The sequence below is a fragment of the Nelumbo lutea genome, chromosome 4 (assembly GCF_056320005.1).
Source record: "Nelumbo lutea isolate HS-2025 chromosome 4, American lotus-T2T, whole genome shotgun sequence".
NCBI lineage: Eukaryota > Viridiplantae > Streptophyta > Magnoliopsida > Proteales > Nelumbonaceae > Nelumbo > Nelumbo lutea.
In genome coordinates, this window is record NC_142687.1 from 84770285 (window position 1) to 84796211 (window position 25927).

General features: G+C 41.9%; 1 protein-coding gene and 2 long non-coding RNA genes across 3 annotated transcripts; 2 read left to right on the forward strand and 1 right to left on the reverse strand.

Annotated features, from left to right (window-relative positions):
• Nucleotides 1–4878: 4878 nt before the first annotated feature.
• Nucleotides 4879–7444, reverse strand: ATL2 (TOXICOS EN LEVADURA 2). The gene has a single exon (XM_088982620.1). It carries the CDS (start codon nt 6428–6430, stop codon nt 5420–5422), a length of 1011 nt encoding a protein of 336 aa, XP_088838746.1. The 5' UTR covers nt 6431–7444; the 3' UTR covers nt 4879–5419.
• Nucleotides 7445–19087: 11643 nt separating this feature from the next.
• On the forward strand, nt 19088–20326 carry LOC148861451 (uncharacterized). Its single transcript, XR_016112325.1, has 2 exons — nt 19088–19531; nt 19649–20326. It is a non-coding gene; the product is annotated as an uncharacterized LOC148861451 (long non-coding RNA).
• A 1534-nt stretch (nt 20327–21860) lies between these two features.
• Nucleotides 21861–25028, forward strand: LOC148861452 (uncharacterized). The gene is made up of 3 exons (XR_016095024.1): nt 21861–21994; nt 23397–23703; nt 23793–25028. It is a non-coding gene; the product is annotated as an uncharacterized LOC148861452 (long non-coding RNA).
• The last annotated feature ends 899 nt before the right edge of the window (nt 25029–25927 follow it).

Consider the following 25927-nt stretch of genomic DNA (forward strand, 5'->3'; position numbering starts at 1 on the left):
CAGAAGCACGCTAACATCCACCATCAACCTGCCTCCGACCTCAAATACCTCACCAGCCCGTGGCCCTTTGCACAATGGGGCATCGACCTCCTCGGGCCATTCCCACCAGCAGCAGGCGGGTGAAAATTCTTAGTTGTTGCGGTAGATTATTTTACGAAGTGGATAGAAGCCGAACCTCTGGCAACTGTTACGGCACGAAACATACAGAACTTCTTTTGGAAGAACATAGTATGCCACTTCGGATTACCTCGGGTTCTAATTTCCGACAACGGCAAACAGTTCGAGGATATCAAGTTCCAAGAGTGGTGCCAGGACATGGGGATTCGAAAAATTTTCACATCAGTCGTGCACCCACAGGCAAACGGTCAGACGAAAGTAATGAACAGAGCCATCCTACGCGGACTGAAAGCACGTCTGGATCGAGCTAAGGGATTGTGGGCCGAAGAGCTACCAAGTGTCTTATGGGCTCACCGAACGACCGAAAAAGCAGCCACGGGAGAAACCCCCTTCAACCTCACCTACGGCACTGAAGCGGTGATCCCGGCCGAAATCGAAATACCAATGTTGCGATTAGAATCATACGACGATCGGACGAACGGAGACGAGTTACGCACCAACCTCGACCTACTGGACGAGGTTAGGGACCTCGTGCACATCCGAACAGCGGCATACCAGCAGCAGGTAGCCCGCTACTACAATAGCAGAGTAAAGCGACGAAGCTTCCGAGTCGGCGACCTGGTCCTCCGGAAAATTATGGTGCCCGAACCCGGCGTCGGCAAGCTTGGACCTAATTGGGAAGGTCTCTATAAAGTAAAAACAGCGCTCGGGGGCGCGTATGAACTCGAAACCTTGGAAGGCAAACGAGTACCCCGAACGTGGAAAATCGTGAACTTGAGGCGATACTACCTATAAACCACCTAGCGAAGTGGACAAAGTCAGGCCGTGCCACAAGGCAAGCCGAGGAACTTCAGCACATTATCAGCTCGGCAAAAAATCAGTTCGTTGCATAAAAGACCACAGAAATCTAAAAACCCGACAAAGAAACAGCTCGGGGAAGATGAGCAAGGGGAAAAAGACACTCCATTGCAAGAAACTGTACATTGGCAAAAAAAAAAAAATTACATGCCCGGAGCAACTTCTTCGCCATCGGAAGGCACTTCAACAACACCCGAAGGCCCTGCCTCTCCTTCAGAGTCCGGCTCGCCATCGGCAGCATTGGCCATCTCCTGAGTTATGCGCGAAGTGGTTATGGCACTTACATCGAGGTCGGGGTATGTATTCCGGATCATCCACCGGCTCAACTTGAACCCCCTCCTGTAAGAGTCCACCATCAGATCGTCAAAACGCGGGGAGGCAATATAGTCTTCAACTGCCTTCTTTTTGGCATCTTCAATGCCTTGGGAGAAGATCTGCGTTCTCTCCCTAATGTCCTCCTGAAGATACTCGACTTGATGCTGCAAATCCAACTTCAAGTCCGCCATGTGCTTGACAACTACCCCCATGGCCTCGGCGTCACGCTGAGACCTCGCCTGTTTGGCCATCGTGACGCGAGCGGCCTTTTCAGCAACGTAAGCAGCCGCCTCAGCAGCCCGGGTATTTGCCTCTGCAGCACGGAAGGCTTCTTCAGCCGCATGAGCAGCAGCCTCAGCAGCTCGCGCCTGTCGCGAGCTCCTCTCCACTTGGGCAGCCAAGGCATTAATTGAAGAATTCACCTACCAAAAGAAACAAGTGAGCAAATAACAGCAGAAGCAATAGAATAAAAAAGGAAGACAGAATCTCACTTACCACCATGGCATGTGTTACGGCGCGGCAAGCGACCTGATTCAAGGGAAGATCGGTCCACGCCGCGACCTCCTCAGGGAAAGTAGCATCCCTACTCTTTTGAAGAGCGTAGTTCGGCATCAACACGCTCCTAAACTCCCCTTGAGCTCCCGAGCCTGAGGGCCCAGCCCGCGTATGAGCAGACCCGGAGTGAGTTGCACTTGAGTACGTAGGAGCGCCCGTATGAGTGGTTTCAGCGAAAGGCGCCCCGGCAGTCTCGTGCACCGGTGGAGTCACCTCGGGCTCCCTAGGCAAATCCTCTGTCGTATGGTCTGGGGCTTGGGGCTCCTCATCCAGGGGCAGCTCGGTACGAGTTCGCTTGGCGACCCGCTTCCTCCTCTTCATACCTTGGAACAAACGCCCGCCACGAGTTCTCTCCACATCCATCACACCTGCAGAACGAGTTCGACATCAGAAAAAATGAAGGAACAGAGCAAGCAAGAAACCGCATAGCCAGAAACCTACCCGAACTCAGGCTGGCTGAAAAAAGCTTAGCCTCTGTTAAGTAGTGGTGGCACTTTAAGCCTTGCCGTGCCCACTACCGGAGACCCTTCACCGTCTCTTTATCAAGAGATACGCCCGAGTCAGGAGCAGCCTCACCCCACTCGGTCTGAAAGGGCCATCCTTGTGCACTTCGCACACCGAAATAGTCTCGCTTCCATGCCGGGACCTTGTTAGGGAGATCGTGCAGAAGCTTAAAACCCTGGCGAGGAGTAAGGTAATACGCCCGTCTCCCCCCAGGAAGAGGACCCACCTGTCTCTTGAGCATCAAGATAGAGGAGAATATCTCTAAGTCCAAGGGGAAATTCTGCTCGCAAAAAAGGGATATCGTCCCCACCAGGTTCCGAATAGAGTTCGGGTGAAGCTGGCCAATGGTGACACCGAAATGGTTTATGACTTCGACGAGGAGGGGATGGAAAGGAAGTCGCAACCCTGCGGTGAGCTGCTCTCGAAAAATCACGATCTCGTCGGGACCGTGTTCCCAAGGAAAGCTACCCGAAGGAATGAAATAGGTGTACCCCCTAGGAAGATTGTAGGACAGAAGTATGGATTGAAGCCCCACAGGCGTCATGGTCGAAGGACCAAACCTGTCTAGCATCCGACCTCGGCGGGAGGTAGACGCCAAACTGCCCGAAGCAACTCGGCCCACTAGTTCATAGTCTTCAAGCTCCACCTTGGGGTCACTGAGGCAGTCTGGGGACACGGCTCAGTTGGTGGAACCTACGTCGGCCCTACTCGAAGAATCGTCTGAGCTATCAAAGCTAGACATTGGGGAAAAGATAGGTTCAAGAAAGTACTCACCAGAAAGTTTGAAGAACAAGCTAAAGAACCGTGAAGACTATATAACCAGCCTTGATGCGAGCTGGAAGAGAGACGCGAGTTGGAAGGTTGGACACGAACTCGATAGATAACCGCAAAAGTGACAAACCAACCGGGGTCCCCCACTATTTATAGCTACAGTAACCAAGAATCGACCGTGCAGACTGAAGACGATCCGACGACCCACGTTCTTACCAACCTTGCAACCCTTAAAGTCGAGACGTGATTGGCGCACGTCTTTCCGAAAAAAGCAGAACGTCAGCACGTCTTTTTGAAACCGACGTCGCTTCGACACGCGTCTTTTCGAATCTGACGCGGCGCACGTCTCCCTGACAGTCGACGGCGTACGTACAACAGTGGCATGCCTTTTGAAATGACCCGCTGTCACGTCCCAGCGGCGCGAGTTGGTTTGAAATTTAAAACGCACGGTCACAACCACCAGCGTTTTTGAGTAAGGCACGTTTCCAGCCTTCTCGAAAACCGAAAAAACCCTAGCAAAAGCGTCTCGTACAGTGAAGGTTTGAAGGACGGGACAAATCTACAACCACCTCGTGAAAACTCCCCGCACCATGGCAAGGCCCTCGGCGCAAGGAGTGGGGGGCAATTGATGAAGGAAAATTTGGCCCGACCTCTTTATTATGAGACACATGGCAGAAATGACAGCTCGGCAAAAGGGGTCAAGCCTAGGCGGCAAGAGCACACTCTGCCGAACTAACCCACCTTGTAACAGCTCGGGGTAGACTTCGCCCAACGCCTTGTAACAGCTCAGGATAGACTTCGCCGAACTACCATCTTGTAACAGCTCGGGGTAGACTTCACCGAACTACCATCTTGTAACAGCTCGGGGTAGACTTCGCCGAACTGACCGCCTTGTAACAGCTCGGGGTAGACTTCGCCGAACTAACCGCCTTGTAACAGCTCGGGATAGACTTCGCCGAACTACCACCTTGTAACAGCTCGGGGTAGACTTCGCCGAACTGCCACCTTGTAACAGCTCAGAACAGACTTCGCCGAACTGACCCACCTTGTTACAGTTCGGGATACCTCCGAGCTCAAGACCGCCTCGCTCAGCACTTCACATCATCTTCTAGGCACCAAAGCCAAACAAGTCGTACCATGCCTGGCACCAGGGAATTCCGTGCCCGAGGGCGCCACGCCTGACTGACTTGGGATCTGACGTTTGGCAGCAACACTCTAAACGGCCACTTGCCACCGCCACTGACGCCGCCATCTCCAGTTGGACGGTCAGGCAGTGACGGTTAGGCAGTGACGGTTCTGTCTCAGTAGAAGGGACGACAGCCGAGTTGACAAATGCCAGATTAATCATACCCGATCTGACAAGGGCCTCGGGGCGAGTACGCGAAGCGACTATAAGAGCCCCCTGCCCCCCCGGTAAGAGAGGTATGCAAAAACTTTGTGCTATCTGGTATTACCTTGCTTTTGAAAAATTCTAACTTGAGCTTCGGAGCCTCTACACCGGGTTCCCCCCGGAGCTTTCCCATCTCTCCCGTTTCAGGATCCCTGCTACCTCGTTCGAAAGTAAGGCAACGAACAGCTAAGACCAGCCGGATCGCACTCCGTCAGAAACCAACATCACAACCCGATTAAGAAACCTTCGTGTTGCATTGCCCATTCACCCCCCGACAGTATTCTATATTAACGATCAAACCACTCATTAAAGAAACTAAACAGATAATACATCATTAAACCATCAGCTGAACACATTAAATATATATGATGAAAATAAAATTATAAAATGAAGAGATTAGTACAATTTAGTTATGTCAACTGCGGTTGCTGAAATGAGAGCAACACTCGGAGCGTATAAATTTGCACGGTCTTGCTGCACACCAATGCTGTGATTATTGAAGGAGAAAAAAAAAGATTATTTTGCTAAGAGAAAATAATTAGTTTTTTTTTTGTAGTGGGGAAAATAATTAACCTTGTAATTAATTGAATAAAAAATAATTCTCTGAATTTACATTTCCAATTTACATTAGGTAATGGTAATCACAGATTCACAGTTTATGTATTGCGTCGGCGTTCATGGAAGGCGGCTGGAAGGACCTCTCTATTATCTGTCTGCCACGTGTTGCGGAAGTTTGGAATCCTTTAGTTCTTACACCGCCATTGACTCTGATAGCGACAATCGCGCTGTTCCGCGTTCAACGTTCGGCTGAGTCGTAGCTTCCTTCCCGGGTAGGCGGGTCTCAACTCTCACCCACGGATGAGTCGTAGGCTCGTAGCTTCCTTCCTCAGTCGGTCTCACTCTCAAGTCTCACAGTGGACGTTGCGTGTCGACTTGTTGTTCTTCGCCTTCGCCACCTCTTTCGAGATCAATGGTCTGTGTGGTAGAGCTGCAATTCGGCATCGTTGCCGCAGAAGGAGAAGAAAATCCAGCTCTTCGATCTCTGCTCAATATCCTCCTTAACGATAGAATCCGACTTCCCGGTGACTTGAACCCCTGGCTTGCTGGCGATCCCAAGCCTACCTCCTCATCCACACCTCTGAATCCTTCGTTGTTCCTTCTAGGCACCTCAATTGAAACACCCGCCAGCTCCAATGGCTTCCTTCGGGACCCTAAAGACGTTGATTCCGCCGGTGCTGAAGGAGGAAAAGGAAGAGGCGAAGAAGAAGAAGAAGAAGAAGAAGAAGACATGCAGGTGCAACTTGTTTCACTTTCATAATGGTGACACCCTGGGTTAAGCCCAGTAATCGACTCCACTTCTGTCTCGGGGGATTCGCCCACAGGGATAACGACCTCAACCGGAGTTTCAGTCGCAGGGGCGGGAATATCGGGCTGGACAGGTGCTCGGCAAAGTGGGCAAGTAGAGTGAGAGTGGAACCACATATCTATGCAATCGATATGGAAGCTGTGCTTGCATCTTGGGAGGAGACGACCCTTCTCGTTCTCCTCGAACTCGGATAGGCACACGGCGCATTCCAGTACTTCCTTGTGTGTGTCGGAGGAATAGATGAAGATGGGGAGAGCTTTCAGAACCGATGCGTCAAGACCCCGAGAAACGGTGTAAGCGGAAGCGACGGGGTCGGAGGTGGTGAAGACAATGTGGGTCCGGTGTCGGCTGCGGCGGATGTTGTGGCGCCTACGGGACCTTATGAGTAACCAACGGGCGTAGATATGGAGGCAGACAATCAACAGTACGACGGCGAACAGTATGACAATTGCGCTCAGCATTATCTTCCCGCTAAGGGCGTAGTTCTTAGGCACATAGGTTCGTGACCCAGACCCATTATCCATGGAGACCTGCTCCTGATGTGTGCTACCCATTAATTTCTTCAAGGTTGCTTATGGTTATGGACACTGAACTTGTGTGGTTTGGGGGCTCTGAGAAGAAGGGAGAGATAGAGAGAGAAACTGCGTATTTGTGTGTGTGTGAGAGAGAGCGAAAGAGGTTTCGTTGGGGAGCGTAGGAGTTTGGGAGGAAGGTTCTTGGTTGCTTGCTTTTATCGTCACCGATCCTCTCCTCCTCTGCGAGTCAGTCATCGGTCTTCAAACGAAGACGCCCGGATTGAAGCGCGTTGTGAGAGACGAAAATACCCTTGGCGAACAAAATGAATTCCAAAGAGGCGTGGGTCATGTGAGCATGGGATGGACGGATCTGGTACAGCAGCAAACATGGCCCACTTGCAAATTAGTTGAGCCGTCTCGATTGTCGACCATCCGATTTACTATATACTCCATCATCAAGAGAGAGAGAGAGAGATAGCGAGAAATCCTCAAAAAAAGTCTAAACAAAACACAGGGGGAGGGCGGAGGGCGGAGGGGGATGGAACTTCAGAACTTGGAAGTCTTGAAGAGGAGAATATTGATAGTACCAACTAGTACGGGAGAATACGAATACAGAATACTGAATAGTATATACATGAGGTATAGATATATGATGGGATCGCTGCTATTGAGTTGGTCCCACTAATGCTTGACAGCTTGAGACTTGAGACGTGGTCACTCACTCTCTCTCTCTCCAGACTCAAGAGTCAAGACTGAAGGTCAATGAGAACGCTCTCATGTAAAATTAAACACGTTAGAGTTAACACGTGTGTTAACACGTGTTAAGGTATTATTATCTGAGCACTGAGCTTGTAGGCTGTTGGCTTGTTGCTCCCAACCAAGTTCCACCTGCTCTGATGGTCTGCTTTCAAATATTTTCTTTGTCTGGGCAGTCCGCGAAACAGCGTACTCAAAATCCAACGGCTGTACTATTTTGATCTCATTTGTAATTACTTTTTTATTATTTTGGTCTCGATTATAAATTTATAATTACATGCTCCCTGATATTTCGAACTCAAACTGCTTTCGTTTTGTCTTTTTGTTTGTTTGTTGATTAAAAATCGATTTATGCAAAGAAAAAACCAAAAGGGAAAGGGAAAGGCGTAGAGGCACTAGAACACCTGAGGTTGAGGTCGAAGAAAAACAAATCCCCTGCACCCATTTTATGAAGTGGGAAGGTAGGGAAGTAGGAACCCAGAATCTTCATGGCGTACTACACCACTTACCTCCTCACTTCCTCCCTTCCTTCCCCAGTCCCTACTTGTTACTTTCTTCGTGGTGCTTTAAATTAGAAGTCTAAACTGAACTCTTTAAAGTTGCTCAACTTTTCTGCTTTTTTATAACATTCATTAATCATTTTAGTGCCAAAAATAAATAAATATATATAGACATATTCATTTGAACATTTTGACTACTGGCTGATTAGGGTCAGGGGTAGAGAGAAGTAGAGTGAGAGGAGTCTCTTATCTAGCCAGCCCTGCTCTCTACTTTTTACTCACTCAGCAGGAAGTTTCCTTTCGAGTCTCGAGCAAGCAGTAACGATTTTTCCTATGACTTGCTTAGGATATCATCATCGTCGTCGTCATGTCAAACTCACACGCCTCCTTACTCGGAACTCGTATAGTCCGAAGTAGGGCCGTTCATAATAATTCAAACCGATCAATCCGGTCGGATACAATTCAAATTGGCTGCTTTTTTTTCAGCATCGGTCGGTTTTAGGTTATATGTTCGATTCAGTTTCGGTTTTGATATGTAAAAACTGAACTCAAATCGATCTAAACCGACTTAGATATATATATATATATATATATTTCAACTTTATTTCAGAAATATACATATTATATATAGAATTTTATATATATAAAATATCAGTTTTAATCCATCAAATCATTTTTAATTTTCAGGCATCCAGCCTTTGCTTTCTTAGATTTGAATCCTTTATCGCTCACACCAAGAGAATCACTCACAAAATCGACCCAAACCGATTCAAACCGACCAGGTCAGTTTTACTTAGTACTCGATCGGTTTCAATTTCATTTCTAGGTAAACCGACCAGGTCGGGTCGGTTGGAAAAATGCCAATAAACTAACCCAACCCGACCCATGAACAGCCCTAGTCCGTAGCAAGGAGATTCATTTCATTTTTGTTTTCTTTAAAATTTTTTGGGTAAATTGCTAAAACCTCCTTGAAGTTTATGACAATTATAAACCCCTTATAGTTTCATTTTAATAAATACCTCCCCTAAACTTTTGAGAAACTCAATAAAAACTTCCCTTTCGTCACTGTTCCGGACGGAAGACATTAGATTGATGCACCCGTTTTTTTCCAAATGCACATTCTACCCTTTTAAAAATTATTTTGCATACCGAATTACTGAAATAATCCCATTCTAAATTAACAAAAACCTCTTTTAACGATCATTTCAATAATTTTACATACAAAATTACTGAAATATGTTATTTTGTTGAGTTAAAATGGGATTATTTCAGTAATTTTGTATGTAAAATAATTTATAAAAGGGTAGAATGGATATTTGGCAAGAAAAAAACCAGTTCATCAATCTATTGTTTTCTATATGGAACAATGAAGGAAAGGAGATTTTTGTTGAGTTTCTCAAAAGTTCAGGGGAGGCATTTGTTAAAATGAAATTATAGGGGAAGTGTTTATGATTGTCAGAAACTCCAGTGGAGGTTTTTGTATTTTACCCTTTTTTTAATTTGTATAAACCTCTGATATCACATTGGTGCTTTACAGAGGGTGCCCCATATGCACATCTCGATTTGAGATCTTTTGCCAACAAAACGCGTCCCTATTTTCTACTTTCTACCAACTTGATCTAACACCGCACATCTCCCTATTAGACTAGGACCCACCATAAAAGTGGGATCCACCATATATGAGATGTGCAGTGTGAGGTTATGTTGGCAGAGGGTTAGAATGTGTTTTGTTGGCAGGTGATCTGGACTCGCACATCTCACCATGCTTACATGGGTGATAGGTGTTGTGGGATGCCTTCTTTGGAGTGCCGATCTGATCTCAAAACCTCCCCTCATGTTTCTGGTTGTTGTTGAAAGCCTAAAGCCTCCAATCACCTCTACTCAACTTTTAGACATAGTTGCAAGCAAAACCCCTCTTAGAATTTTTCTAAAAGAGGTGTGAAAATGTCCAACATAGGCATGTAGTTATTTTGACCAAAATGTTTATTTTTCAAGTTCATTACCCCAAACCCTTCTAATCTCTTTTATGAAATTGATTTCTTTTCCAAAATTGTCCTTCATATCAATTGCTCTATAATTTTGAATTCTCCTTCTTTGGTTTTCATAAAGTTTGTATGGTTTTTTCTATAAAAACCACCTCAATCATGGGTATTTTGGACATTTTCATGACTCTTTTTAGAGGATTAGGGGGTTTACTTAAAATTGTGCCATAAAACTCATAAGAGGTGACTGCAATTACCAAATTTTATGAGAGATTTTAACAATAGTCCAAAACTTCAAAGAAGGTTTCAGTAATTTACTCTTTTTTTATATTTTCAATATTATTACATTAATTTACAAGCGCATGCTATGCACGTCTCCAAGTCAAAGATAACTAAATATCAAGTTTTTACACATTCTCGACGCCATCTTTCAAGCTTTAGGCTTGGGCTATAAAATTAACCTTAGGTTACTGTCTCAGGTAGCCCAAGCCTGACACGGCCCACCTAGGGGTGTAAGCAAGCTAAGCACACTAAATGAATGGTCCATTGATCAAATGTCAAATGCAAACCACCCAGCTAAACCAAAAAATACGCTACACAACGGAGAGCATGCTTTCTACATTTTTTTTCTTTAAAATTTAATTAATGCTTTTTTCAAACATGGTGTGGCACACATTGCTTTTGGAACTTACAATCACGCAAATGATAAATAAACAATGCATCATATACATTGAAGAACACCTCTTGGCCTTAGGGTTCAAGTCCTTTTTCTAGGGGTGAGCAAGAAAATCGAAAAAATAAAAAAACTAAATCTAACCAAACCGATGAAATTGAATTAAAAAATAACGATTTTTTTTTATAATATAATATCTTATATTTATTATACATCATTTATCATATATAATATTATGAAAATTGAAAAACCAAAAAACTAATGAATCAAATCGATCGACCAGTTAACCGATCAGCTACGATTCAATATTGATTACCACTTCTCTAAAAACCGGTTCGGTTTGAAAAGAAGGCCCACAGTTTAGTTAACCGAACCATGAACACCCCTACCTTTTTCTACACGTTTTCTTACACCTAAGGCCTTGTTCGTTTACAAATTTCTCAACACTTAAATGCAAAAAGAACACTATAAAGTTGGTCAATGGGAAAGAGATACCAATTGACCAACTTTCCTCCTCTTATTTTTCGCTACGGGTGTCAATTGGATTGGATTTTGTCTAATCCAATCCAGTCCAATGTGAGTCCATTATAAATGGACCAGGTCCAATCCAATCCAATGAATATTTTGGAACGGTCCAATTCAATGTTTGGGCTATACAATCTGTTCAAATTTGTTTTGACTTAGATTGGTTTCAACCCATGCCCGATCCATTTCAATGTCCGGACTATCCAATCTATTCAAATTCATGTTGATTTAGATTGGTTTTAACCCAAGCCCGATGCATTGACACCTATATTCTTATCTTATATCAATAGACCAGATATTGGCTTAGTCCAGCCCAATCCAATATAAATTTATTATGGACGGACCAGGCCCAATCCAATCTAATAAATATTTTGGACCAGATTGGTCTAATCCAATATGTCTTGTTTGTCTGTCCAATCCGTCCAAATTGATTTTGGACTGAACAGGACCCAATCCAAAACCGGTCCATTGACACATGACACCCTTATTTACCGCTAAATGAATGGGGCCTTAGGTTGTGTTTGGTTTAAAAGAGAAGACAGGGAAAGGAAGGGAAAGAGAGATTAATCTATACAAGATTTGTACAGAATTTCCTTTCTAACCCTTCCTTTCTCTACCTTATTTTTTCAAACCAAACACATTAAGGCTCAGTTTAGAAGGAATACAAATAGAAACATGTACTCCTTTCAAATATATACAATATACATAATTTTGCACTCTACATATTTCTACATATTTGTATTTGTATTCCTTTCAAACTGGGCCTAATGAATTACATTCTAGTTTTGGAAGCTAAAGTAAGATTGGCGTGAGGATTATCCTTGCTGTAGGAAGCCTTTTTATCTTTTCAATATGCAAGGAAGGAAGCATTGAAGAAATAAAGATAAAGAGATATAAAAAGTAGATATAACTCGACACAGATGCTGCCTTGTTATTTCTCATGACTTCTTTTCTGTCTAACCCTTGGAACGTGCTAGGATATGCTACCTACAAGGGAATATTTCCCTTAGGGGAATGTTCTCAAGGTGTTCCATGTGTATGGATGTAGGAACAATTTGAGGGTAATAGATAGGGAGTAGAGTCGTTGTAATCTGATTCAGATTTGATTATGGAAATTCGTATCTTAAATATGATCGAATTTGAAATTCAAATGTCAACGGTCTTGGATCATATTCGGATTTAATCTAATTCTGTTTTACTTTTTTAAGATATTAAAAATTAATTATTTGAAGTTAAATCCAAATTCGATTATTAAATTCTAATCTAATTCGATTTCATAAAAACAACATCTAAATCTAAGATAATCAAATCAAATATCTAATTGGGTTCGGGTCTCAAATTTTCAAATATGCATAGACAGACTTAATCGTAAATGGCTTGAAACAGCACAAGACCCGAATCGATCATTAGATTAAACACACTTTCGACGCTTTTTGCTATTCTTTGTTTAACCCTCACGGCATTAAACATTGTTACTTTTCACCTGGAACATCCCTTACATGTAAAGTGGGGGCATATAGCTAGCCCTTGCAAGAGTTGCAGCTGCAGTTGCAAATTGAAGTGTGGTTCATATAATTACAAACACTCAAAGCCGGCGATCGAGTAGCTGACTGAAGTTGAGATGGTCACACGGCAGACCACGCAATATGTAGGCATGGGATTAAACCCGCATATCTGCAGCCTCTCCATACTATGGTTAGTAGACTGTCTTCACAACAATTTTTTGTTTATTATATATTGATAGATAAGCAATCAATTTTTCACTTGCTGCCTTTTTCTATAAAATTTTTGTGTCATGACATAAGCCTTCCATCTAAGAAGAATGGGCTAAATCATATTGTTTCCCATTCCTGATACAAATGTTTAATCAGAAATCAAATCTGATTTAGTTTTCTAAAACAAATAAATAAAAAGAAAGTGCTAATTAGAGCTCTGTTTGGAAAGAATGCAAATACAAATATAGTACAAATACCATCAAGCCTGATTAATTAATAGTCTCCTTTAATCACAATTGTAATCCTATACTTAATTTTCAACAACAACAACAAAGAAAAAACTCTGTACTTAATATGGGAAAGCAAAGCACTTGGATGGGAGGACTCTTCAAACATGTGGCCAGGCCATCCCTCTCAAAAAAGGGGCTAAATAATGTGGATCAAATATAGAATTTGGGTCTCATATAAATCACTAAAAACAAGGTTTATTCCTAATTCAAACCACAAATGTAGCACAAATCCATTAATCACAAACCCTATCTTAGTAAAATAACAAGTCCAGCCCAAAGTCTTTTAAGAGTTACCACGTGAATACTAGTTCTTCCTAAGCTAACTACTTATCCTTGCTCACAGTTCATGGACCTTAGTCTTCTATACTTGCCAAAACGGTGGGTATGAAGTAAAATACATGTATGGCTGCTCTATCCTGAGGGCTGGGCCCTTAGTATATAGGGTATATAGTATGTGTATAGTAACAGAAAACCAACATAATTATAAACAAATTTATATGGTCAGGCCTAATAATAACTAATAGTCCCAAAACCTGCAACTTTCTGAACAACACAAATTTTAGGCATGTTATTTGAAGAGATAGATCTAAAAGTTCAGGTAAATCCATACATCGCCTTATTATTTTGGGATAAGGTGGATGAATTATTATTGGGTGCCAAAGTACACATAGATATGATGCATGGAAACAAATATGGCAGTTAGCTCATTGATAAAGTCTCTTGTGCTTGTCATCAAGACCTAGGATCCAATCCCATCTTGATCAGGGTTGGGGGTACAGGGGATGAGTTAGTTACCCCATTGTAGGTGTGCAATTTGAGCAGGCCCAACCTGAGTTTTGCTTTTTCATGGGTTGGGCTTGGGGCTTCAAGCTGGGCCCAGGTTAGAAAACTTGGGCCTGACCTAAACTCGGGTTGGGTTAGGGTTGAGGCCTCAGGTAGCCCAACAAGTAGTGGTGTCAATTGGACTGGATTTATTCCAATCTGGTCCAGTCTAATGTGAATCCATTACAAATAGACCTGGTCCAATCCAGTCCAATGAATATTTTGGACCGGTCCAAAGACTGTCCAATCTGTTCGAATTCCTGTTAATTTAGATTGGTTTCAACTCAAACCTGGTCGGTCTATGGACACCTATGTTCTTATCTTCTGTCAATGGACCAGATATTAGCTCAATCCAATATAAATTTATTATGGACAGACCAGGTCCAATCCAGTATGTCATATTGGTCCGTCCAAATTCAATATGTCTTATTGGTCATCCAATCCATCCAAATGGATTTTGATTTGGATGGAGTCCAACACAAAACTAGTCCATTGACACCCCTACCAGCTAAGCCCAAAGTTTACATTGTTATGGTTGGGCCTGGGTTGATCCTCAACCCAACCCAAACCACCCAAGTTACACCCCTGCCCCATTCTATAGCTCCTAAACAAATAAAATGGCATATTAGTATGGATGATAATGGGGAATGTTTTGTAAAGGGGATTTTACAGGTATAGGGTTGAAGGGGATGTGGTTAAGAGTGATTACTTGGGATAAAACCTTATCCACCTTCTAATGCCAATCTTCAAAACCTTGTAGCCTTGCATAAAAATGAACGAGGAGAACCATCTGTTGATTTCTTTTCTCTTTTTACATCTTGTTTTCCGTGTTTTTTGTTGGTTGACACTTGAGAATTGGTTGTCAATCATTTCTTAATTGATCCAATATTTGAGATGGGATTCAGTCCTCACAAAACAGTGTTTACACCGTATTTACAGCAATTGCAACTGTACATTAAAAATATCTCCCATGAAATCAAAACATACAAATATGAAGATATTCCTAATTCACGATTGCTGGTAAAGCACCATGAGTATTGAATCCGATTTCCCAATGTTTGAGAGTGCAAATTAAGAGGGCTTGGGTATGAGCCATTCTATAAAATTTAAACGGGCCTAGTCCAAAGGCCCATGCACATGCAATTTAAATGCTTTGAAGTAGCTATCTGACTTGCACCCTTCCCAATACAATGACTAGTTGGCTATAGATATTTTATGAAATAAAGGACATTAGGTTAATAACAATATGCCGCATCAACCTAATATTGGTACTGGTGTGCAATGCGGACGTGGCATATCATAATTGGCCTTGTAGTACCAATAGAGTTATGGATGGAATATTAGAACTCATTTGTAGTCTATAGCACTGTAAACTGTTTTGTATGATTTATCTTAACAGAAAATTACTAAGGTCGTGTTTAGTAAATCTAAACTTTAACCTTCGAAAACAACATAGTTTTGATTTGAGATCACTTATGAGCTCAGATGTTAGATTTATGACTGAAAAATGCTTTTCTGCTTTTTTACATTTCTACATGTAGTTGGAGTTGTTTAGTAATTTGATTATTAAAACCTTTTGAGAAATGTTTTATATTTTATTGTAATACATAATATATTATTATGTTTTCATATTTCATAATTTTGTATGTTATGTATTTTATTGTAATACAATATTATTACATATTAAATTATTATATATATTTTCATATTCAAAAGTATGCTTGAATGCTTAATCGAAAAAGGAAAAAAAAAGTTCAGAGTTCAGAGGCCAGTTTGGTGCTACCAAATACCACCTAAAAGATCCCTTGCTTTCTGAAAAGAGTCATTTATTAAAATACCCCCCATAATTTCATGGACTCACTGAAACCTATCCTATAGTTTGCATTTTACTAAAACACTCCTTGTAGTTTGAAATCGGTTTACTTAATTGACCTTCCCTTAGATGACAGTAGAAGTGACAGTTTTGACGCTAAAACACTCTATTTGGCTCTCTTTGATCTTTTTATTTTTTTGTATGGAGAAGTGTTAGGGGTACTTTTTGGAATAAACAATCATGGACCCATGTCCATAAACATTTTCTACCCAGTTTAGGTGATTGTTACTATTTTTAGATGGCAAAACAAACACCTTTTGGTGAAAGATCGATTAAGTAAATAGGTTGCAACTTATAATGGTTGTTTTAGTAAAATGAAAACTGTAGGGTAGGTTTAATTAAACCCATGAAACTATAGGGAGTGTTCTAGTAAATAACCCTTTCAAAAAATAGGTTTGAACCCATCTCTTACATGTGTTTACTTAGCATAGATCTCCTTTTGTCATAAGTTAGTTGAATGGGTTAGTAAAACAATATCATGTTATTTTTAGACAAATTCATAAATCAAAATGTCATTATCTTGTCTAGTTCTATGCATGGTTTTAAAAAATGATCTAGAAATGGAATCGTTCTGGCCACCAGTTTTTGGGTTGACGGTTCGAATGGACGATCCATTATGACAACAAAATTTTAAAAATTAAAAATAAATTAAAAATAAAAAACTGTTAAAAACAGTTGAATGGGTTGACAGATCGATGATTCGACCACCGGGTCAACGAGTCATTGATCAATTCAACGGTTTTTGGTTAAGGACTGGGTTTGGGGTAAAACAAAACTAGGTTCCTGGACGGCTCCCAGGCCAAATGGTCCGACCATCTGGGTCAATGACGATTTGAAAACCATGGTTTTATGTTATATTAACAATCGAGGATGCTAGTAGTGGAGAGTCCATACAAATTATAAAGTAAGGAGTGGAGAACGTTTTTGTAAAAAAAATAAAAGTAATCTTAAAGCTAGGGTAAAAAAATCTTTTTTTTTCTTGGGTGTGTGTGTGTGGGTGGGGGGGGGGGGTAGGAAAGTAAAACTTCAATATATGCAAAGAAAAGACTATTTTCTATTTTTTTAATTTTGAACTTTTGAGTTTTTTTGGGTTTCTTATTGGGATTTGGGATGGAGATTTGCCTTGTCAACGATGGGAATCAATAGTGATACCCGATTGTGGACAGGGATTGGCGTGTATATATATTATATTCAACGTTTTCGAGCCATTATTGACCCGGATGGTCGGACTGTTCTGCCTGGGAACCGTCTAAGTAACCGATTCCGTTTTACCCAAAACCCGAAATTTGGTCAAAAATCATTGAAAAAGTCAACAAACTATTGACTTGAGCAGTCAAACCGTCGACCCGTTCAACACTTTTTGACTATTTTTTATTTTTTTAAATTTTTCTATCAGAATAGTTGGAGTAATTTGTAAAATTACTCTGAATCAGTCAAACTATTGACTCGAGATGGGGATGGGGAGTATGGTCCCCACCCTAAATCAGTCCCGTTGCCATTCCTAGTTTTTTGACATAATTATATTCTTAAAAGTTAAAATAGATGTTGTAACCCAATTTTAAAATACACAGAATTTTCTAACCAGATCCAAAAATAGTGAGAAACAAGCTCATGGGGTTGTGCAATAATTAGTAGTGCAAATTGGGTCAAAATAGTTGGAGTAATTTGTAAAATTTTGAATAAGCCCAAATCCAAAGCCAAGCTTAATCTATTTGAAGCAGGAGAAGGGATTAGTTGAACACAAATTTTTCAGTTGGCTGTGGAATCAAGAACACTTCACACCAGTAATAAAATATATGGTACCCACAACCATTTAATTTCTCACTTTGGACCCTATGTATTATCATTGGTTCCACAGCCGGCTGAATGGTAATCACATTCAGTTCAGCTAAGCCAACTTCTTGAATCAGACAACCCAAGACCCCTAAAAGAAAGTAGTGAAGCGGTTTAAAGGTTATAACTGGGTTAATTGTTAAGGTAGTGGAGACTTGGGAATGATTCCTGCATTCACTAGGGTTTGGGGCTGGGAGGTTATGGGTACTGTGAGTGGCTAGGACTGTCAATGGGCTGGAGTCCAAAACGTGAACCAGATATCAATATGATTATTTTGGATTCTTAGGTAAAAATATAATTATTTTTTATTCAAATCTTAGAACATGTATCCCTTTAATAATCAAATTGTAAGCCCTTTGACATGGATGAAGCTCTCTGAAAGTCTAAGGAGAAATGACAATGAGGAGGGGAAATTGATGGAGGAGATAATGGATAGCCAGACCCTTTGAGGAACTGTGATACTTACCTTTCGAAGAGGGATCAAGCCATCATACTTCCAAAACTCTGTCAATCAAGGTGGACATTTTCCGGTTGGTAGTTTGTTCTTACAATGCTCTTATTATTTGTCTAGATTAGTTCTTGGTAACCCGAGTTGGTAATTGGACCAAGTAGTTGTGATTTTGGTTTATGATGGATTGAGCTGTGTATGTGGTGTTTCGTGTGTCTATGGCTCTATGCTTTAATGTAAATTGGACAAGGATTTTGTTCCATTCAATTTGATTAATATTCAAATCTAATAAAAATTTAAAATAGCTTAAAATTCATAATTATTAAACTACTTTAGATATTTTATATCTACAAAGCAAAGTAGATACTTGACTTGATTTTGGTGCATGTCATAAAAATAAAATTGGATTATATAATGTTAACTTATGTTTTATCCTTTACTTGCATATGTATAAAACACATGTCCTCACATTAATAATTATATAAAATTTATAATTAATAAATTATTTACAAAATTTGTCATCTAAATAAAAAATAGTTATTTTTTAATTTCTTTACTTTAAGCACAATAAAGTACATTCTAATTAAAACCGAATCTCATATGCTAAATTGTAAATTGAATTGAGATATGAATTTTTCATAATTAGATTGAATTTGGCTGTGACTGGATCTGATCCAACTCAGATCCGTTTACAACCCTGAATGTAAAGGACTGAGTAAGGACAGCCCTGGTGTCTAACAATGTGAAAACAGCAAGATATTAATGCAGAACTGTGGGGGTTGATGGCATTAATACGACGTAGCTGTGATGGAAACCTAAAGGAGTCCTGCGCTCCTCACACCAATCTCATAACATGTTTCAGCCGCACCTGAGGAACATCTCTACATCTGTATTGTTATTCATGGCCGGAGGTGTTTTAATACACGGTGGGATGTGCTCTGACGTCAGTGCGAGGTGTGCTCTGTGAGACAAATCCCGATTCGATATCAAAGGGCCACTGTAATTAGTGGGTTCCACCAAATAAAATCATTGACGATTCATAATGTCTGGACTGGATGAATTTACCGAGCTTTGGTTTTGGTCTTTCAGTCCAAAATGTCGGTCGTGGACTCGTGGTAACTCTACTCTTTAATTAAGTGAGCTAAATGGTTTTATTTAATGACTTGTCTTGCTTGCTAAGAATTAAGATAAAGGAATAAGTCATTTATTGTTCAGTCAATCAAGTTTATTTTTAGATAATATGATTGTACCACCCCACTTCCGAGGACATGGATCCCAACAATTCTCCCGTAGAGAAGGGCGAAGGGGGACGGGGAACCAACCACTACCGCTACCGCTTTAATAAGTCTAAGGGTCGTAAAGTTAATAAATTAAGAGGGAGAAAGCATTTACTAGAGTTTAGAGTCTTTTTGACTTTCGATTCCCCAAACACTTTGCCTCCCCTCCACTCCCACTTGTCCAGCCTCCTCTGCACTGCACATTCTTCTTTTCCTTTCTTTCTTTCTTCTTCTTCTTCTTCTTCTGCAAATCTCAGAGCAGTGGAAGAAGTGGGCGGGGAGGGAGGGAGAGAACAGTGCTAAATTAAAAAGTAATACATATTACATGCAGGAGAGCAGGTGGGAGAGAGAGGAGAAAGATGTCCAGCAAGTCTCCGATATGTCCGACGCCAGAGCCTCAGCATTTTAGCGACTACGGCTTCGAACCTCAAATCGACTATTTTCAGGTCACACATACATACATACATGTATTTTCTTTTTTCTGTTTCTCTGATTTATATTTCCTCCTTTCTCGTTTAGGTCTCTCTGAACTTGTTTTCACTCAATTCCTCTGAAAAATAAAGGTGTTAGAAGAAGCTAGAAAGTACAAACGAGATACTTTGAGATCCGTAGATGCTCTGCATTTCAAACTACAGAAGCCCATCTCGAAAGAAGAGTCAAATAAGAGCAATAAGAAGAAGAAGAAGAAATGGTGGAAAAATGCTCTTCTTTTCTGGAGGTGGAAATGGTTCGACGATGCAGGACTGGATGATGGTGAAGATGGAGTCTACCCCAGGAGCCGGGTTTGCAGGGGAGCTGTATCTGGACCTGTATACATAACAGAGAGCAGAAGTGGTTCGAGCACGCCCTCCAGAACGAGCTGCCGTCCGGCGTCAGGGCCTCTCGCGGGGACACTTACACCGACACGTAATGGAGAAGTGGAGGTACCTTATCTCAGCCTGAGAGAGCTTAATATAGAGCAGCAACAATACCATCGAATCCCAATATCGCCCATGCCTATCTACTTGGTTACTTGAGATTTGACTGTAACTGAAAAATGTTTCTGGTTGTTTCCACTTGTGTAAATGCTTTTGAATGTGTTTGATGGTTTGATGTTCGGAGTTCGGAATGAGGAGCTAGGAGGTGGGCGGGTTTACAGTTTACTCCGGTGACTGCGGCTCAACTCGTGGTTTGACTCGGCTGACCTATCTTATGATTTTGTGTTGATTAATTAATAATTAATGGTTGTAGGTTGTAGACAAGAATAGTTTGATTTATGACTTTTAAGGCCTTATGGACTCGTAATCGTGGCGCACATGGAGGCATGGTTCATGATTGAGAGAGTTGAGGCTTAAGATCCATCGGGATTGCCCCCAGGGCCACCCCCAGCCCATATGGTGGTGGATGTGGATCTGATCTCTCTCTCATGGGACATGGGCCAAAACCCAAAAGCAAAAGTTACTTTGGACCCCAGAAGGATGGATTTCACATGGAGAAGTAGAAAAAAAGTCTACAAAAATTACAAATATTCTTGACACGACACAGGGAGTTTGCTACTTTCCTAGGGTGCTGTTCCACAAGAGACAAGACCACAATTTCCAAGTAAAATCTAATAGCAGCAAAATTCCATCCAAAGACCTTTTCAAAAAGGCACAATGTCCTTTTTTTTGCCTTTGCTTAATGGTGCTGGCTGGTGGGTTGGGACTTGGAGTGGAGACTCCAAAACGGAATTTGGTGGGCCCTCACAGTCAGATGAGCACCGTAATCCTAAAATGTTATAAGCCAATCAATATCTGCTGATTCCTACTCTCTATCGTGCTACCACTGAATTTGCATTGTCTCCGCGCCCCACAGCACATCCCAGTCGTGCATTGGGAATATTAGATCGGACATGGTCCATCTGTAACGGATTTACAATGGATAGTGTCGGATTGAACCAATATACAGTCCATTAATAAAAGACAATAATACAGGTGCCAATGGACTTAGATTTGAGTTAGAATTAATCTAAGACCAATTTGAACAGATTGGAGTCATTGGACGGTTCAGACATTAAATTGGATCAATCTAAAATGGTCCAAAGTCTTGGATTGGACCTGGTCCATTTATAATAAATTCATATTAGATCAGATTTAATTGGACCAAATTTGGTCTGATTGACACTACTATTGACAAATACAGGAGCCAATCTGTTTCCAATGCACGCTGTGATGTGCATGTAAGGCACATTTTATGGGGGAGCCAATCTGAACCACACTACCACTAGGGCTGTCCATGGATTGGATATTGGTCCAATCCAATCGAGTCCAACATGAATTCATTATAGATGGATGAGGTCCAGTCCAGTCCAATAAATATTTTAGATCATTAAATCTAGACTGGTCCAATTCAATATGTCTTATTTGACCATCCACTTGTTCTGATTGGTCTTAATTCAGATTGGATGCCACCCAAACCCAACCCACTGGCATCCCTACTCTTATCTTCCGTCAATAGATTACGATCCAGTTTAATACAAATGCATTAGAGATGGATCAGGTCAAATCCTACCCAATGCATACTTTGGATTATTAAGGCTCCATTGGGTAAGAGTGCAAAACACGGTTCGAGAGATCAGTTTTCCCACCATTTGGTAAAGTGGTACAATGAACCCCGAAAATTCAGGAAAATATGCAATCTTGTCAGTATTTTCCTCGATTTTGGAGTTAAATCACACATAAAAAAAAAAAAAAAAGCAAACCTGTGTTCGAACTTTCCATTGATGGAAAGAGAAGACTGATTTGCTCTCTTTGTCACATCTTCTCGTCGTGGAACACCATAGCAACAGTTACTTCTCACCAACAGCTACCTATCATCTCCTCGGCCTCCAGCGACAGAATTGGAAAACTTGAACTGCTACTTCAAACCCCAACAGCTACCTAACATCTCAGGTATGTATATCTGTCCTCCCCATGGAGATTCACCAGCGATGGCAAGACCAAAGACCTCCGAACATCGCTGTATTTCATAGTATTTGGGGTATTTGGTCTTGCATTGTTCATCGGCAGTTGTTCATGCATTGTTCTCGTTGTATTTCACAGTATTTGGGGTTTCTTCTACTTTCCCTTTGGTTCCCAGATGTATTTGAGAAATAAATTCTATAATTATAGATCTGAATATATGTTTACAGAGGCCAGATATCACTTGCTCTCACTCGTTCTTCTAACTAGTAAATAGTTAATTCTTGATACTTGAAGGCCAGATATCAAGGCATGATGGCGGGATCCATTCTCTGGGTTTGCAACATAAAAAACTCCCAAGCACCAGCAAATTTGCGTTATCTGTTCACTTTCTTCCAGCCAAATAACAATGGGTGCAAATGACCATAAAACCAGCCTGACTTTTGCATTTACCCTCTTCCCAAACAGAGCCTATTAGTTCGATTCGGTTTTTATTTAAAAAAAAAAAAATCGGTTTTCGGTTTTGATTCGGTTTCACTGAAATTTTCAATTGAAAACTAAATTAATGTTGTTATTTAGTTAATATTTTAAATATTAATATTTTATTTATACTTTATGCTAATTAATTATTATATTTTCCAATGAACAATTAATAATTGTTAATTAAAACGTAGACTCATTATTAATTGTTTATTAGTCATTAAGTATTCATTAATCATCAATTACTTTTGAAAATGGCCAATTCACTAATTCGCCAATTCCCCATGCCACTTTGAGCCTATTTTAACTTTCAATTAATAATAGCTAATTAATTAAAATCATCGAATTTTGGGGTCATTCTAAATTTTAATTAATAATAGTTAATAATTAATTAATTAAAACCATTGAGTTTAGGGGTCATTTTAACTTTTCATTAATAACACTTGTTAAATGTTTGTTATTTATGTGAAACCAAGGCCCAACCAAATAAAAAATTGAACCAAATCAAACCAAATTCAATTAAGATCGATTCGGTTCTAAAATATATTTTAAATTAGAAGAAATGATAAAACCAAATAATCAATTAGATCATCAATTTGAACTGAACCAAGCCAAACCGACTGATTGTACACCCCTAACCCACTCTATTAACGCCCCTAACTACCACAACCACTTCATCAACCCACAATCCTAGAGGGTATATGAAAATCTACAAAGGCGAAATTGCCCTATGCACTAAGCATTAAATATGTTGTCCAATAAGAATAGCCATTGGGAAAGTAGCCATAGTGCATAGAGATTGTATTGTCTGTATTTATTTATGCCATGAACAAGGTGGATGATGCTTTTCCTTTTGTGTCTATAACACTATATCATGTATATTGATGTGGCGCAATTCGGCTGTTTCCTACAGGAAATGATTTGGCTATTGGCAACGACGGATTCGATGAACCTCCAAGAGATGAATCAGAGAAGCCGAGGTTGTTTACTCAACGGGGTCGCTCCGATGCTTAAGTTAGCACTTGGTTTGCGAGCTAAAAATGATATTAGATTGTGAGAGAGCTAGAGAGTAGAGATTATGCGCCTTTCTGACCCACTGGAGGGCCACCGTTCAGGATCCGGACATTGAGCTGAACCCAAAAGTTCGGGAAACGCTACAGTCTTGGGTGGGGGTAGGCTTCCTCTGTTGGGACTACCTGGCTGAGGACAAGCTCGTGCAGGTCAGCTTGAGCCCCGATAGGTCACCCTTAGGTCATCTTTTCTTTTCTTTTTTTTTTCAAGCTAGACTAAAGCCTTGTGATTCTTGCAGCCAACATGTCTAGTGTGGATGCACGTCGCCTTTTGTCGAGAAACCAGAAGCGCAGGGCGAAGAGGTCGCGCCCCAACCAGCAGTCCACTTCTGGGGCCGTCGAGTTCGAGGCTGCAAACCTAGCTTTTGTTCCGCCACAGGAGGTCCCACTTGTGCCCTTCAAGGGAGTAGCCGCGGGAGGCGGCGAAGAAGAAGAGGTCCCATCCCAGGATTACCCTTCAGCAGCGTGGTCCGGCCCCACCGTCTTCCCATGGTTTTCTACTGAGTGGAGGGACGAAAATGTCACCAACTTCCTCGTGGCCTCGTGGAGGAGCCAGTAGGCGATCACTCATGAGGAGGTCGCGAACTGGGCCGAGATGCACCATAGGGAGCTTGCCAAGCTGGCCTCAACTCACTGCATGGTGGCAAGTGTCTATTTCTTCCCTTTTTCTCCCTCCCTTCTCTTTTCTCTCTCCCCCTTACTTACTTCGGCTTTCTATTGGAAGCTGAACTCCACCATCCATGCTATGGCCTGTTAGACTGCCATCCACTCCCACGACGCCGTCAATCAGATGTCAGCCGTGCGGAGGCTCCAACGTGAGCTCAACCAGGCCCGAGATGAGTTCCTCCAGGCTTAGAAGGGGAGCGAGGCCCAGGAGCTGCTAGGTAGGGACCAGGAAGCACGGATCTCCCAATTGTATGAGGAGAGCGCCTGTTACAGGGAGGAGTCTTCAAGGGTGGTGGCGAAGAGGGAGCTTCTTCGCCAGTAGGTCCAGAGCTTGGAGTCTACGCTCCATGAGAGGACCTGCAACTTCGACACCGCGGTGTAGACAGAGCGGGCTAAGGCAGTGGAGGACTTCAAAGAGTCCCAACAGCTCCATGACCTCAAGGTTGAATACAGCTCGAAGTGCTACTGCTCGGGGTTCAAGCTTTGCTAGTGGCTAATCTGGAAGAAGTTCTCCGGCCTTAACCTTGAGGGCGTAACAATGAAAGACCTGGCCCTAGAGATGGCGAACATTGCGGAGGAGGAGGAGCCTGACTCCCTGGAGGAGAGTGACGAGGATGTAAAGGAGGTGGGGCCTTGAGGTTGGTTGCTCTCTTTTTTTCTTCTTCTGAAAAATGACTTTTGAAGTGGTTGCTCCCGGGCGACTGAGCCCAGTTCTCTTTCTTTTCTTTCTGCTTTACTGATGTACTCTCCCAGGCTGTTAGCCCCTATTTCTTTTTTAGAACTAGTAATGAAATGTTCCTTTTTTCTTCTAAGTATTGTGTGATTCTCTCTTTTGCTGAAGTGACTATTTCACCCGAATTGCTAGGGAGAAGCACCCGAAGTGGGGTTTCTCGACTATCGTCGTCCCAAGCTATCTCCCCATACTTAGTAGGGTGATTTTATAATGTACATTGAGGTGATCAACATAGTGAGCATATGTCTGACCTATGTGCACTTGGGTTACTTAAGTTGAAGTCACTTGTCCCTAGCGGGTCGAACTTGTATATCAGGGCGGGCTATGCATCATAGGATTCACACCCGAGCTACCTGTGCCTTTGGTATTAATATTTAGCCTATGTCGATGAAGTGGTTAGTGTCGAGGTCTTCGTTAGCTCGGTGTTTTAGCCCTTAGGTTGGGGGAGTGACTTATGGTCCACTCTCCTAGAGTTTGCCCATGTCATAGAGGCGACTGGGTCTTATAGTGCCGAGATCTTTTGTTAGCTCGGCATATTAGCCTTAGGCTCTGAGAGCGACTACAATCCACTCGGCTCGGTGATTACTGGTAATATTACCTTAAGTTGACAATATTCCATGCCCGAGGTACTTGTTTCCCTTCTAGGGTTTCGAGTTCATACGTTCCTTCCCCGAGCATCCGCTTTACTCAGGAGGGTCCTTCCCAATTTGGCCCGAACTTATCAACACCGGGCTCAAGCACCATAACTTTACGAAGGACCAAGTCTCCGACACAGAGGTTCTGCTTCTTGACCCTGGCGTTATAGTACCGAGCTACTCTCTGCTAGTAAGCCGCCATCCTAATGTATGCGAGTTCCCGTACCTCGTTGAGTAGGTCGAGGTTGGTGCATAGCTCGTCTTCATTTGCCTTGTCATCATACACTTCCAAACGTAGCGTGGGAACTTCGATCTCGGCTGGGATGACTGCTTTAGTGCC